This window comes from Pan paniscus, chromosome 6, assembly GCF_029289425.2.
Source record: "Pan paniscus chromosome 6, NHGRI_mPanPan1-v2.0_pri, whole genome shotgun sequence".
Lineage (NCBI taxonomy): Eukaryota > Metazoa > Chordata > Mammalia > Primates > Hominidae > Pan > Pan paniscus.
Window position 1 is genome coordinate 52,792,697 of NC_073255.2, and position 16,445 is coordinate 52,809,141.

Here is a 16,445-nt window from a genome sequence, read left to right on the forward strand (position 1 = left end):
AAAGGTGGCAAATGAAATAATCTCCAAAATTGTGAGAGGCTGTGTGATGAGGTGGGAGTGCCCATGCTGCAGGGATCTTCATAGGCAAGGCAGGGCAGAAGACACAAAGGAAGAGGCTTGGGCCACCTGGGTTGTTCAAGGAATTGGGATTTCCAGTGAAAAGGGTAAAACAGGGTTATGTTTTCCTACTCAGGACAGAGGGCCAGCCATGTGGGAGGATCACCCAGAATCCTGATCCTCAACCTCATCTTACCCAATGTTTGCCTCTCTCTCTCCCTCCCTCTCCTTCTGTTTTCCTTTCTCTCCCCTTCCTCCCTCTCTTTCTCTCTCTCTTTTCTCCCCCCCAACATCCCGTCTCCCTCATCAGCCTTTCCCACTGGTGGGTGGGGTGTGGTTATGAGGACCACGGAAAAGGGTGAGCAAAGGGGCTCAGCAGATAGCAGATACCTGGAGCCAGCCCACACTCACCATACAGGAGGGACACAGGGCTGCAACTCCCTGTAACCTCCTGAGCAGCCATGGATTTTTATTCCTAACACTGACCACATTTTAAGCCATAAAGACAACATCAGGACTTAAAGTTAAAACAGCAGAGAAAAGATTTGCTTATCATGCTACATTAAAACTAGAAATTAATAATGAAAGCAGTTCACAAAAGAGGCCACATGACATGTGAAAATTTTAAATGTAAATAATAACTAATTTAGCATCTGAGAAAGAAAAGGAGCTTTTATCTGAGGAATGCAAACCTCCTCTAAATGATCAGTCCCCAGAGGCGCATGGGAATGAGACAGCAGTCACAGACCACTTCCCTCCTTGGACTAAGGAATCCTGTCTTAAAACTGCTAGCTATCCCATGAGTGGCTATAAATTAACCTAACAATGCCACACACAGGACACCGTAGCCCATAGAGTGTATAGCCAATCACTAATCAATGTCATCTGTGTAAACCAGTGAAAATTCCTGACAAACAGCTTTATATCAGCCCACTCCTTGTGGCCTCTTTTTGCTTTTAAAAACATACTGGTGACAAAGGCAGAAATAAGCTCATATCCAAGGTTACTGGGGTCTGAGTCTTCCAGGCAGCTGTTTTCACTTTGGCACAAGTAAACATTTAAAGTCGTATTTTGTGTCTCTGCTTCTTTGTAGGTGGACATATCCAACTGAAAATGTAAAAGATGAAAAAAATTACCTATAAAAGCAAAAAGAAGAAAATAAAGATAAAAGTGGAAATTAATAAACTAGGGGAAAATGTGGAATAAACAAAATCTGAAAGCTAGTTCTTTAAATAAACTAATGAAAATTTACCCAACCAATTAAGGAAAGAAAAAGAAATAAAATGAAATAAAAATGATAGAAGAAAATACAGATGCCAATTAAAATAAAAGAACTATAAGAGCCTATTTTGCTCATCTCTATGCAAAAAAATGTTAAAACCTAGATTAAATAGATAATTATACAAGAAAAAATAACTTGAAAGAACTAACTAGTAGAGAAATTAAAATTCTTAACAGATGAATTTCCATAGAAGAAATAGAAGGTATCAGTGAGCTACTCCAACGGCAGTAAGAAGAAAGTACCAGTCCCAGAGGGTTAAAAAGGAAATTCTCCAAAATAGAATATATATTTCTGATGCTATTCAAACTGTTTCAGGACAAATAAAAGACACAAAAAACTCTCACACAGCACTGATATCAAAGACCAAAACTACTGCACAAAAATCAATGGCTAGAAATTGTTCTGCACCAGCCATTTGAAGGTGATCCAGTACCTATCTACCTACCTGTCATTGAGGAGAAAAGCCATAATGAGGCAACTGGAAAATTGGACTATTTTTCAACTGCATTTGCAAATGCCTTTAAGGATTTTGGCATTTAGAATCATAGGTCTTGCTGTTACCTTCTGAGTTCTCTCTAGAGTTGACCTATTCATTAAGTGGAACTTGGGTTCTAAGATTTAGGTGCCTTAGTCCACTTTTTATAAATAAATAAATAAATGGGGGATCACAGTGAATGGGAGGCAGGACTAGATTGCAGCTCCAACTTGGATGGACAGAGCAGTGTGTGGAGGCTCGCATAGTGAATTTTTGCTCCAGAACGACTGCAGGAATAAATTAGGAAAGCTGAGAGAACCCACAGACTCCCTGAAGTAAGTGGATTGCTCCTGCAGGACCCAGGAGACACCTCAAATACTGGGCTGGTATACATGGCTGAGAGACTCACAAATGGTTCACATCACAGTACTCTGTGCAGACAACCCCCAGTACCAGCCTGGAACCTGGTAGACTCGCTGGGTGGCTAGATCCAGAAGAGAGATAACAATCACTACAGCTCAGCTCTCAGGAAGCCACATCCATAGGAAAAGAGGGTGAGTACTACACCAAGGGAACACCCACAGGACAAAAGAATCTGAACAACAGCCTTCAGCCCTAGACCTTCCATCTGACATAGCCTACCCAAATGAGAAGGAACCAGAAAACCAACTCTGGTAATATGACAAAACAAGGTTCTTTAACACCTCCAAAAAAATCACACTAGCTCACCAGCAAGGAGCCCAAATCAAGAAGAAATCCCCAGTTTACCTTAAAAAGAATAGGAGGTTAGTTATTAAGCTAATTAGGGAGGCACCAGAGAAAGGCAAAGCCCAGTGTAAGGAAATCCAAAAAATGATACAAGAAGTGAAGGAGAAATACTCAAGGAAACAGATAGCATAAATAAAAAACAATCAAAACTTCAGGAAACAATGGACACACTTATAGAAATGCAAAATGCTCTGAAAAGTCTCGGCAATAGAATTGAGCAAGTAAAAGAAAGAAATTCAGAGCTCAAAGACAAGGTCTTTGAATTAACTCAATCCAACAAAGACAAAGAAAAAAGATTAAGAAAATAAGAACAAAGCCTCCAAGAAGTCTGGGATTATGTTAAATGACCAAACCTAAGAATAATCAGTGTTCCTGAGGAAGAAGAGAAATCTAAAAGTTTGGAAAACATATATGGGGGAATAATTGAGGGGAATAAACTTCCCCAGCCTTGCTAGAGACCCAGACATCCAAATACAAGAAGCACAAAGAATACCTGGGAAATTCATCACAAAAAGATCATTGCCTAGGCACATTGTCATTGAGTTATCTAAAGTTGAGATGAAGGAAAGAATCTTAAGAGCTGTGAGACAAAAGCACCAGGTAACCTATAAAGGAAAACCTATCAGATTAGCAGCAGATTTCTCAGCAGAAACCCTATAAGCTGGAAGGGTTTGGTCAGTCTCTTCAAACAAAACAATTATCAGACAAGAATTTTGTATCTAGCAAAACTAAGCTTCATACATGAAGAAAAGATACAGTCTTTTTCAGACAAAAAATGCTGACAGAATTCACCACTACCAAGCTACCACTGCAAGAACTGCTAAAAGGAGCTCCAAATCTTGAAACAAATCCTGGAAACACATCAAAATAGAACCTCTTTAAAGCATAAATCTCACAGGACCTATAAAACAAAACTACAATTTAAAAAACCCAAAACCAATAACCAAAGTATACAGGCAACAAATAGCATGATGAATGGAATGGTCCCTCACATCTCGATACTAACGTTGAATGTTGATGACCTAAATGCTCCACTTAAAGGATACAGAATAGCAGAATGGATAAGAATTCACCAACCAACGATCTGCTGCCTTCAAGAGACTCACCTAACACATAAGGACTCACACAAACTTAAGGTAAAGTGGTAGAAAAAGACATTTCATGTGAACAAACACCAAAAGCAAGCAGGAGTAGCTATTCTCATAACAAACAAAACAAACTTTAAAGCAACAGCAGTTAAAAGAGACAAAGAAGGACATTATATAATGATAAAAGAAGCACATTATATAATGATAAAAGGCGTTGTCCAACAGGAAAATATCACAATCCTAAACATATATGCACCTAACACTGGAGCTCCCAAATTTGTAAAACAATTACTAATAGACCTAAGAAATGAGATAGACAGCAACACAATAATAGTGGGGGACTTCAATACTCCACTGACAGCACTAGACAGGTCATCAAGACAGAAAGTCAACAACAACAAAAAACAATGGATTTAAACTATACCCTGGAACAAATGGACTTAACAGATATGTACAGAACATTCCATCCAACATACGCAGAATATACATTCTATTCAATAGTGCATAGAACTTTCTCCAAGATAGACCATATGATAGGCCACAAAACAAGCCTCAATAAATTTAAGAAAATCGAAATTGTATCAAGCACTCTCTCAGACCACAGTGGAATAAAACTGGAAATCAACTCCAAAAGGAACATTCAAAACCATGCAAATACATAGAAATTAAATAACCTGCTCCTGAGTGATCACTGGGTCAAAAATGAAATCAAGATGGAAATTTAAAAATTCTTCAAACTGAACCACAATAGTGACACAACGTATCAAAACCTCTGGGACACAGCAAAGGTGGTGCTAAGTGGAAATTTCACAGCCCTAAATGCCTACATCAAAAAGTCTGAAAGAGCACAAACAGACAATCTAAGGTCACACCTCAAGGAACTAGAGAAACAAGAACAAACCAAACACAAATGCAGCAGAAGAAAGGAAATAACCAAGATCAGAGCAGAACTAAATGAAATTGAAACAAACAAACAAAAAATACAAAAGATAAATAAAACAAAAAGCTGGTTCTTTGAAAAAATAAATAAAATTGATGGACCATTAGCAAGATTAACCAAAAAAAGAAGACAGAAAATCCAAATAAGCTCAATAAGAAACAAAACAGGGGATATTACAACTGACACCGCAGAAATACCAAAGATCATTCAAGGCTACTTAATGAACACCTTTACACACATAAACTAGAAAACCTAGAAGAGATGGATAAATTCCTGGAAAGATATAACCCTCCTAGCTTAAGTCAGGAAAGAATTAGATACCATGAACAGACCAATAATAAGCAGTGAGATTGAAATGTTAATTTAAAAATTAACAACAAAAAAAGTCCAGGTCCAGACGAATTCACAGGAAAATTCCACCAGACATTTAAAGAATTGGTACCAATCCTATTGACACTATTCCACAAGACAGAGAAAGAGGAAACCCTCCCTAAATCATTTTATGAAGCCAGTATCACCTTAGTACCAAAACCAGGAAAGGACATAACCAAAAAAGAAAACTACAGACCAATATCCCTAATGAACATAGATGCTGGAATCCTTAAAACACTAGCTAACCGAATCCAACATATCAAAAAGATAATCCACCATAATCAAGTGGGTTTCATACGAGGGATGCAGGTATGGTTTAACATACTCAAGTCAATAAATATGATACACCACATAAACAGAATTAAAAACAAAAATCACATGATCATCTCAATAGATGCAGAAAAAGCATTCAACAAAATCCAGCATCCCTTTATGATTAAAACTGAGCAAAACTGGCATACAAGGGACATATCTCAATATAATAAAAGCCAACTATGCCAGACCCACAGCCAACATAATACTGAATGGGAAAAAGTTGAAAGCATTCCCTCTGAGAACTCGAACAAGACAAGGATGCCCACTGTCACCACTCCTCTTCAACATAGTACTGGAAGTCCTAGCCAGAGCAATCAAGAGAAAGGAATAAAGGGCATCCAAATCAGTAAAGAGGAATTCAAACTGTCACTGTTTTCTGATGATATGATCGTATATCTAGAAAACCCTAAAGACTCATCCAAAAAGCTCCTAGAATTGATAAAAGAATGCAGCTAAGTTTCTGGATACAAAACTAATGTACACAATCAGTAGGTCTTCTATACATCAACAGAGACCAAGCTGAGAATCAAATCAAGAACTCAACCCCTTTTAAAACAGCTGCAAAAAAAAACAAAACAAACAAAAACAAAAACAAAAAAAAACCACTTAGGAATATACCTAACCAAGGAGGTGAAAGGCCTTTACAAGGAAAACTATAAAAGAGTGCTGAAAAAGAATCATGGATGACACAAACAAATGGAAACACATCCCATGCTCATGGATGAGTAGAATCAATATTGTGAAAATGACCATACTGCCAAAAGCAATCTACAAATTCAGTGGAATCCCCATCAAAATACCACCATCATCGTCACAGAATTAGAAAAAACAATTCTAAAATTCATATGGAACCAAAAAAGAGGCTGCACATCCAAAGAAAGACTAAGCAAAAAGAACAAATCTGGAGGCATCACATTACCTGACTTCAAACTATATTATGAAGACATAGTCACCAAAACAGCATGGGACTGGCATAAAAATAAGCACATAGACCAATGGAACAGAATAGAGATCCCAGAAATAAACCCAAACACTTAGAGCCAACTGATCTGCAACAAAGCAAACAAAAACATAAAGTGGGGAATGGACACTCTTTTCAACAAATGGTGCTGGGATAATTGGCTAACCACATGTAGGAGACTGAAACTGGATCCTCATCTCTCACCTTATACAAAAATCAACTCAAGATGGATTAAGGACTTAAATCTAAGACCTGAAACTGTAAAAATTCTAGAAGATAACATTGGAAAAACCCTTCTAGACATTGGCTTAGGTAAGGATTTCACGACCAAGAACCCAAAAGCAAATGCAATAACAACAAAGATAAATAGTTGGGAGTTAATTAAACTAAAGAGATTTTGCATGGCAAAAGAAACATTCAGCAGACTAAACAGACAACCCACAGAGTGGGAAAAAAAATCTTCACAATCTACACATCTGACAAAGGACTAATATCCAGTATCTACAATGAATTCAAACAAAAAACAATCCCATCAAAAAGTGGGCTAAGGACATGAATAGACAATTCTCAAAAAAAAAAAAAAAAGATATACAAATGGCCAGCAAACATATGAAAATGCTCAACATCACTAATGATCAGGGAAATGCAAATCAAAACTGCAATGCGATACCACTTTACTCCTGCAACAATGGCTATAATCAAAAAATAAAAAAATAGTAGCTGTTGGTGTGGATGCAGTGAACAGGGAACGCTTCTATACTGCTGGTGGGAATGTAAACCACTATGGAAAACAGTATGGAGATTACTTAAAGAACTAAAAGTAGAACTACCATTTGATTCAGCAATCCCACTACTGGATATCGATCCATTGGAAAATAAGTCATTATACGAAAAAGATACTTGCACATGCATATTTGTAGCAGCACAATTTGCAATTGTAAAAACATGGAACCAACCCAAACCAAATACCCATCAATCAATGAGTGGATAAAGAAACTGTGATATATATATATAAAATGAGATACTACTCAGCTATAAGAAGAATGAATTAATGGCATTCACAGCAACCTGGATGAGATTGGAGATTATTATTCAAAGTGAAGTAACTTAGGAATGGAAAACCAAACATCATATGTTCTCACTCATAAGTGAGAGCTAAGCTATGAGGATGCTAAGGCATAAGAATGACACTCCTCTCTCCCTCTCCCCTCTCCCCTCCCCCTCCCCCTCCCCCTCTCCCTCTCCCTCTCCCTCTCCCTCTCCCCCCTTTGCACGGTCTCCCTCTGATGCCAAGCCAAGGCTGGACTGTACTGCCGCCATCTCGACTCACTGCAACCTCCCTGCCTGATTCTCCTGCCTCAGCCTGCCCAGTGCCTGGGATTGCAGGCGAGTGCCGCCACGCCTGACTGGTTTTCGTATTTTTTGGTGGAGACGGGGTTTCGCCGTGTTGGCCGGGCTGGTCTCCAGCTCCTGACCACGAGTGATCTACCAGCCTCGGCCTCCCGAGGTGCCGGGATTGCAGACGGAGTCTAGCTCACTCAGTGCTCAGTGTTGCCCAGGCTGGAGTGCAGAGGCGTGATCTCGGCTCGCTACAACCTCCACCTCCCAGCCGCCTGCCTTGGCCTCCCAAAGTGCCGAGATTGCAGCCTCTGCCCTGCCACCACCCCGTCTAGGAAGTGAAGAGCGTCTCTGCCTGGCCGCCCATCGTCTGGGATGTGAGGAGCCCCTCTGCCCGCCACCCAGTCTGGGAAGTGAGGAGCGCCTCTTCCCGGCCGTCATCCCGTCTAGGAAATGAGGAGCATCTCTGCCCGGCTGCCCATCGTCTGGGATGTGGAGAGCACCTCTGCCCCGCCGCCCCATCTGAGATGTGAAGAGCGCCTCTGCCCGGCCGCGACCCCGTCTGGGAACTGAGTAGCATCTCTGCCCCGCCGCCATCCCGTCTGGGAGGTGAGGAGCGTCTCTGACCGGCCGCCCCGTCTGAGAAGTGAGGAGCCCCTCCGCCTGGCAGCCGCCCCGTCTGGGAAGCGAGGAGCGTCTCCGCCCGGCAGCCGCCCCATCCGGCCAGCCGCCCCGTTGGGGAGGCGGGGGGCAGCCCCCGCCCAGCCAGCCGCCCCATCTGGGAAGTGGGGAGCCCCTCTGCCCGGCCGCCACCCTGTCTGGGAGGTGTACCCAACAGCTCATTGAGAACGGGCCATGATGATGATGGCGGTTTTGTCGAATAGAAAAGGGGGAAATGTGGGGAAAAGAAAGAGAGATCAGATTGTTACTGTGTCTGTGTAGAAAGAAGTAGACATAGGAGACTCCATTTTGTTCTGTACTAAGAAAAATTCTTCTGCCTTGGGATGCTGTTAATCCATAACCTTACCCCCAACCCCGTGCTCTCTGAAACATGTGCTGTGTCCACTAAGGGTTAAATGGATTAAGGGCGGTGCAAGATGTGCTTTGTTAAACAGATGCTCGAAGGCAGCATACTCTTTAAGAGTCATCACCACTCCCTAATCTCAAGTACCCAGGGACACAAACACTGCGGAAGGCGGTGGGGCCCTCTGCCTAGGAAAACCAGAGACCTTTGTTCACATGTTTATCTGCTGACCTTCCCTCCAGTATTGTCCTATGACCCTGCCAAATCCCCCTCTCCGAGAAACACCCAAGAATGATCAATAAATACTAAAAAAAAAAAAAAAAAAAAGAATGACACAATGGACTTTGGGGACTCAGGGGGAAAGGGTGGGAAGTGGGTGAGAGATAAAAGACTAGTAATAGGGTGCAGTGTATATGGCTCAGGTGATGGTTGCACCAAAATCTCAGAGATCACCACTGAAGAACTTACTCATGTAACCAAACACCACCGGTTCCCCAATAACCTATGGAAATAAATTAAAAAAAAAACAAAAAACACTAATTGAGGGGGCTCTTGAGCAGCCACTTGCTCAAGCCTGCTCCCACTCTGTGAATTGTCTTCAATAAATCTGTGCCTACTCTGGCAAAAAATAATAATAATAATAATAATAATAATAATAAATAAATAAATAAAATCAATGACTAGAAGCCAACGCCATTTATGAGGAAGAACCAGGAATACTATGTTAGAAAACTGAATGCAATAGCATAATCAAAAAGTAATTCACCAAAATCAAGTGTTTTTCACCCCTAGGAATTCAAGAATGAGTCAATAAGATATTGGCTAATATAACACATGAGATTTGGAGTTCTAAAGAAGCAAAGAAAAAAGTTATAAAATCAGCTTCACAGATGCTGGAGAGAATTTAACAAAATCAACAACTCTTATTTTTTTTAAGTCTTCATTAAGAGAGGAAAAGATGAAAACTGCCTTTACATGATAAATTATATATGTCAAAAATCTAGTATCAAGTTTAATGGAACAATGTCGCAGCCTGATGGGTTCTTCTTTCCCACTGCCCTGAAAAAAGACTAATGAGACCAGCAGGTGTTGCAGCAAAGAATGTAATAATCACGGGCCTGCTGAGCAAGAAGAACAGGGAGAAAGTTCTCAAACCTGTCTCCCCCAGAATTTGGAGGCTGGGGTTTTGTAAAAGTACTTTTTAAAAAGTACTTTCCCAGCAGGGTTCTGGGAAACTGGAACAAATGATTGGCTGAACAATTGGGATGAAATCACAGGAGCATCTCAAACTGTCTTTGTGCAGCTGAGTTAGTTCCTTGGCAGGGAGGTGAGGGGGTAGTCTTAGAACTAGATGGTGTCTCTTGGTCTACTGAAACGTTAAATCCAAAAAATATCTCAAAATTAGATCTTTAGGTTTCACAATAGTGATGTTATTTACAGGAGTAGTTGGGAAAGTTACACATTTTGCAACCCTCAGTTACATGACTCTGGGGCAATAGACAACCTATAGAAACACAAACTAAGCAATGGCAGGTTATGGTTTAATGCCTACTCATTAGCAAAGTCCTAACCCCTATCATAATTTTAACCTTGCCTTATGAATGTGGCTTTAATCTTCAGACAAGGAGGGTGCCAGTTTCCTTTGCCTCCAAGTTTAATGATAAACCTAATCCTTCTCATAGTTATCTTGGCCTCTGCATTACAGTAAGCAAGAAAAATATTTAGTCTGTGAAGTTAGAAGCAAGATGGAGTCAGTCATGCTAGATCACTCTTATTACTTATAATTCTGCAAAAGCAGTTCAAAAACACTGGAAGGATCTTGAGACTGACATGCCCATCATCATCAATCTCATTTAACACTGTTCTGGCAGTATGAGCCATTGTAATTAAACAAGAGAAAGAAACTGGAGAGGTCAAATTGGAAATGAGAGGTTGATAATCACCATTCATAATTAATATGTTTACATAGCTGAAAAACACTGAAGAATACACTTCAAGATAACTATAAACAACATGAGAATTCAGTGAAAGAGAAGAGGACCTAAAATCAACAGCAAATAGCAGCAGCTTTTCTATATACCAATGACAACCAGTTTGGGGACAAAATGGAAAAAAAAAGGGAAAAAATATCCCTTTTATAATACAATAGTGCAAAAAATAAAATATCATACAAGAAACAGGTAAATTCTACATGAAGAAATGTTTAGGCCGGGCACAGTGGTTCATGCCTATAATCCCAACACTTTGGGAGGCTGAGGCTGTAGGAACACTTGAGGTCAGGAGTTCGAGACCAGCCTGGTCAATATAGTGAGACTCCTGTCTCTATTAAAACAGAAAAGAAAAGAAAAAACAGAAATGTTTAAAATACTTTTAAAGAAAGATGCACGGAAAAATGGACAGGAACAGGGCAGTTCATGCAGGGGGAGACTCTTAAATATAAAGACTCTACATAAATTAATTAATATATTAAACATTTGTAAATGAAAAATAAAATTCTAAGCCCTCCAACCTACTGAATGGACCCCTCCTTTTGGCCAAGGGCATTCCAAAGTTAACCTGAAAAATGAGTTCAGGCCATAATGGGAAGGGAGGGTCAGACATGCCCCACGATACCCTCCTCCCTTTGGAATTCAGGCACAACTGACCAGCATTAACATTTAAACAGAGGCCTTAAGAATGACAAAACAGACTTTTTGTAGCAGTAAGATACCAACATGACAGATAGCAGGCCCTGAAAGAAATCAAAGTATTTTACCCCAAAATATATTTGACACTTTGAAATTGTCCTATGAAGAGAGGAGACCCAAAATCAACAGCAAATAGCAGCAGCTTTTCTATATACCAATGACAACCAGTTTGGGGACAAAATGGGAAAAAAATATCCCTTTTATAATACAATAGTGCAAAAAATAAAATATCATACAAGCAACATGTAAATTCCATATAAAGAAATGTTCAGGCTGGGCGCAGTGGTTCATGCCTATAATCCCAACACTTTGGGAGGCTGAGGCTGTAGGATCACTTGAGGCCAGGAGTTCAGGGAAAAATTTATGTTCTGTAGAGAATTCCCTTCCCTTTCCAGATCTTTTCCTGATCCAGGACAGAATTAACTGAATCTGGCACCTTTTAAAGGCCGATAAGAAACATTTACAATCTATTCTCTCTGAAGGCTGCTACCTGGAGGCTTTGTCAGCATGATAAAAACTTTGGTCTTCACCACCACTTATTTTCACCCAGACACTCCTTTCTATTGATTCCAGGTCTTTGGGTAATAACTTAACTCTTTCAACCAATTGCCAATCAGAAAATCTTTGTATCTACCTATGACCTGAAAGCCTCCCCCGACCCCCATCTTTGAGTTGTCCCACCTTTCTGCGCAGAACCAATGTACATTTTAGATGTATTGATTGATATCTTACGTCTCCCTAAAATGTATAAAACCAAGCTGTAGCATGACCACCTTGGGCACAAGTTCTTAGGACCTCTTGGAGCTGTGCCTCAGGCCATGGTCACTCATATTTGGCTCAGAATAAATCTATTCAAAAATTTTGCTTAGTTTGATTCTTTTCATCAACACATGATTTAAATAAAAATACCAATAAGATATTTTTATACTAGTCAGTGTGAGTCTAAAGTTCATGTGGAAAAAGGAACAAGCAAAAATGGCAAGAATAACGCTAGAGAAGATGAGTGACAAGGGAAGCCAGCAAATCACCTGAGGGCAGAGAGGAAACCAGCATTGGTAGAGGCAGCACACCCCATCAGTGTGGCAACCGAATTCCAGCATATGATGCTGAGCCAAATGGGTGGCCATGCTAGAGAAGATGAGTGACAAGGGATGCCAGCAAACGGCCTGAGGGCAGAGAGGAAGCCAGCATAGGTAGAGGGAGCACGCCCCATCAGTGTGGCAATGGAATCTTCCAGCAAATGACGCTGAGCCAAATGGGTGGCCATTCAGGAAACAGTCAAATGGAATCTATAATGCAGGCTTTATGCCAGGATATATATTCAAATGCATTCAATATTTAAATGAGAAAACAGAATAACAGAAACTCTAGGAGAAACCATGAGAGAATTGTTCCATAAACTTAGAGTAAGGAAAAAATTTCTAACTATGACATAAAACTCAGAAACCATAAAAAAAAGGTTGATAAAGTATACTTAATAAAAGTTAAAAATTCCTACATGAAAAGAAAAAAAAACTATAAGTAAAACCAAAACACAAATAACAAATTGAAAAAAAAAGTACTAAAAAGACAAATTTTCTTTTTTTTTTTGAGACGGAGTCTTGCCCTGTCGCCCAGGCAGGAATGCAGTGGTGCGATCTCAGCTTACTGCAACCTCCACCTCCCGGGTTCAAGCAATTCTCCTGCCCCAGCCTCCTAAGTAGGGCACGCCACCACGCCCAGCTAATTTTTGTATTTTTAGTAGAGATGGGGTTTCACTATGTTGGTCAGGCTGGTCTCGAACTCTTGACCTCGTGATCCGCCCGCCTCGGTCTCCCAAAGTGCTAGCATTACAGGCGTGAGCCACCGCATCCAGCCGACAAATTTTCTTAATAACAAAAGAGCTCATTGAAACCCCATATTAGATGGAACTGTGAAAGTGCTCGGCTTGGTTGAATATGGTCATATACTGGCAGTTGACAAGGATGAACCTAATAAAATGTAAATTTTAAAACTTCAGAAATATACTGTTTTTACCTATCATATTGATCTCTACATCGTTCACAGGAATGTAAATAGGACAAGAGTCCTAATTAAAAGCAATTTAGCATTAACTGTCAATTACAGATGCACATAGCATTTGAGGCAATAATCTTGGCTTTCCATTAAATGACATACACATGTAATTATTCACTGCAATGTTGTTTGCAATACTGAAAGATCAGAAACAATTTCAATGTTCACCAATAAAAAGAAACAGCTGAATAGATTTGGTCCATTAAATTAATGGACTACTCAGCAACCACACCAAAAGCCAGGGAAGCTCTTTCTGTGTAGACAGGGAAGCCCGTCTAGATATGGATATGCATTTAAGTGGGCAAGGAGTGGGATACTGTGCGTGGTATACTTCCATTTGTGGAAAGGAGGGGAAACAACACTTATACTTGTTTATACACATAAAAGATATAAGAAGTAGAAGGCAGTAGTTGACTGTGGGTCAATAGAAAAGGACTTTTTACTATATAAGTTTCTAGAATGTGGGAGTTTATACCATGAGAATGTATATGTTCAAAAAGTAACTTTAAAAACAAAAGGCTGGGGGGGAAGGTGCAGTGGCTTACACCTGTAATCCCAGCACTTTGGGAGGCCCAGGCAGGCAGATCACTTGAGGTCAGGAGTTTGGGACCAGCTAGGCCAACATAGTGAAACCCCATGTCTACTAAAAATACAAAAAATTAGCTGGGCATGGTGGTGCACACCTGTAATCCCAGCTACTTGGGAGGCTGAGGCAGGAGGATCCCTTGAACCTTGGAGGTGGAGGTTGCAGTGAGCCAAGATTGTGCCACTGCACTCCAGCCTGGGCAACAGAACAAGACTTTGTCTCAAAAAAAAGGAAGAAAGAACGAAAGAAAAAAAAAAGAAAAAATTAAATCCTGTCCGTAAGTGGAAAAGTATCAGAACTCTCCACTCACCCTCCACCCGCAATCATCATCTCTAGGGGTTTAGTAGTTGTCTGAGTAGAATGGGTCCAACGCTGGAATGTAAAGAATTTTTTCTTACTTTTGTTGAGACTACAAAATGTTGGAAATTTTAGTGCAAAAGAATTCATATAGAACATTGTGTGTGTGTGTATATGTGTGTGCATGAACTTGAAGGACAATTTAAGTAATTTTTCAATAGTTATTATTTTTAGAATTCTTCTTCTGTGTAGGATGAAGCACCAGTACATTAGCTTTGGGACCTCAGGGCAAGTCCCCAGCCTCACCACATCTACCTCACAAGGCAGGTGGAAAGATTAAATACAATGAAGTATGTAGAGTTGGTCACAGTGCAAAACACAATGCACAAACCCACCTACGTCCGCAGTGTGCCACTGAGCTACTATTCTTGGAGCCAGGAAGGTTGGCTGAGTCCAGAGAAACGGAATGCAGTTTCTTTTCTTTTCCCACCACTGCCTCTTGGGTCCCCTAGCTCAGGATCTCCTTCCCAGGCTCCTGATAAGGACACCGTGCACCTTACCTTTTGAGTACTGGTGGTAGGCAGTTACCACCATTGCCTCAGACATGTTGTGTAGCCTCATTTCAACCCCAGAACTGTCCCCAAAATCCATCATCAGACAGAGAGCCTCTCCAGAAGCCATATGAACACGGAATCCCAGATTTGGAGGTGCCCGAGCTTCCATTTCCAGGGAGCAATCGAGAACAGGGTTCATGGAGTTATCAGAATTTCGAGCTAGGATGGCCACAGGAGGATGCTGAGTAGGGGGATAGAGGATCTCAGAACCAGACTGCGATGCGGTGAAGCTGGGGGTGCGAGGAATGCCAGGCGGAAGGCCGTGGGAGCTGTGGGAGAGAGGGAGAGGCTTCAGATTTCATGACAGTGGACCACTGGGGTGGGAGGGCAGAAGCCAAGCAGCCTGGCCTGGGTCCAGCCAGCTAGAAGCCAAATCTGAGAAACCTGATGAAAGGCTTCACTTCCACTGGTTCTCAGAGTGGGGTCCCAGGGCCAGCAGCATCAGCATCACCTGGGCACTTGTGAGACATGCAAATTCTTGACCCACCCCAGACCCACTGGGTCAGAAACTGGGGTGGGGCCAGGAAGCCCCCAGGTGAATCTGAGGTCAGCAAAAATTTGGGAGTCACTGCTCTAGCTACATTAGTAACAGTAAAAGGTAAGGGTTTCTCTCATCACTGATTTAATAGACATGAAAGATGGTATCTCCCACAAGTCACTACTTCCTGTGTTTTTGCGAAAAGCTCCCCGTGAGGGTGGGTGCCACCCTTTCTACATTTCTCCCTAGCTCCTTGTGCTGCAAATTGGTTGGGGAGTTGGGAATAGTCTAGGATACTCAAGTCCCAGCTTCCAATCACACAGGACTTTCATGATCATCATTTATGTGTTAAAAGCTGGTCTTGAGTAAAGCATATGGTGTTGGTACCATTACGTGGCATAAACGAAAGATTAAAGAAAGCAGGAAAAGGAAGCTCATGGAGGTAGAAATGGCTTAAGTATCTTAATGGCCAATTCTCATGCTCCCATGGTTTTTTTTTTTCCTCTTCCAGTGTGCTGTGCATGTCCCGTTAAAAATGCCCACAGGCGGACGGATCACGGGGTCAGGAGATCGAGACCATCCTGGCTAACACGGTGAAACCCCGTCTCTACTAAAAATACAAAAAATTAGCCGGGCATGGTGGCGGGTGCCTGTAGTCCCAGCTACTCGGGAGGCTGAGGCAAGAGAATGGCATAAACTCGGGAGGCAGAGCTTGCAGTGACCCGAGATCGCGCCACTGCACTCCAGCCTGGGTGACAGAGCAAGACTCCCTCTCGAAAAAAAAATAAAATAAAATACACACAGTCGGCCGGGTGCAGTGGCTTATGCCCGTAATCCCAGCATTTTGGGAGGCTGAAGCGGGTGGATCACGAGGTCAAGAGATCAAGACCAGTCTGGCCAACATGGTGAAACCCTATCTCTACTAAAAATACAAAAATTAGCCCAGTGTGATGGCGCATGCCTGTAGTCCCAGCTACTCAGGAGGCTGAGGCAGGAAAATCGCTTGAACCCGGGAGGCGGAGGTTGCAGTGAGCCGAGATCACACCACTGCACTCCAGCTTGGGTGACAGAGCGAGACTCTGTCAAAAAAAGAAACAAACAAACAACA

General features: G+C 41.4%; 1 protein-coding gene across 1 annotated transcript in view; it reads right to left on the bottom strand.

Annotated features, from left to right (window-relative positions):
- Positions 1-16,445, bottom strand: part of PKD1L1 (polycystin 1 like 1, transient receptor potential channel interacting) — a 263,204-nt gene that overhangs the window by 214,520 nt on the left and 32,239 nt on the right. Inside the window, exons 8-9 of the mRNA XM_055115919.2 lie at positions 14,806-15,128; positions 1,026-1,193 (exon numbers count right to left, since the gene is read on the bottom strand). Coding sequence (XP_054971894.1) covers positions 1,026-1,193; positions 14,806-15,128 — 491 coding nt within the window. The remainder of the gene's footprint in view (positions 1-1,025; positions 1,194-14,805; positions 15,129-16,445) is intronic.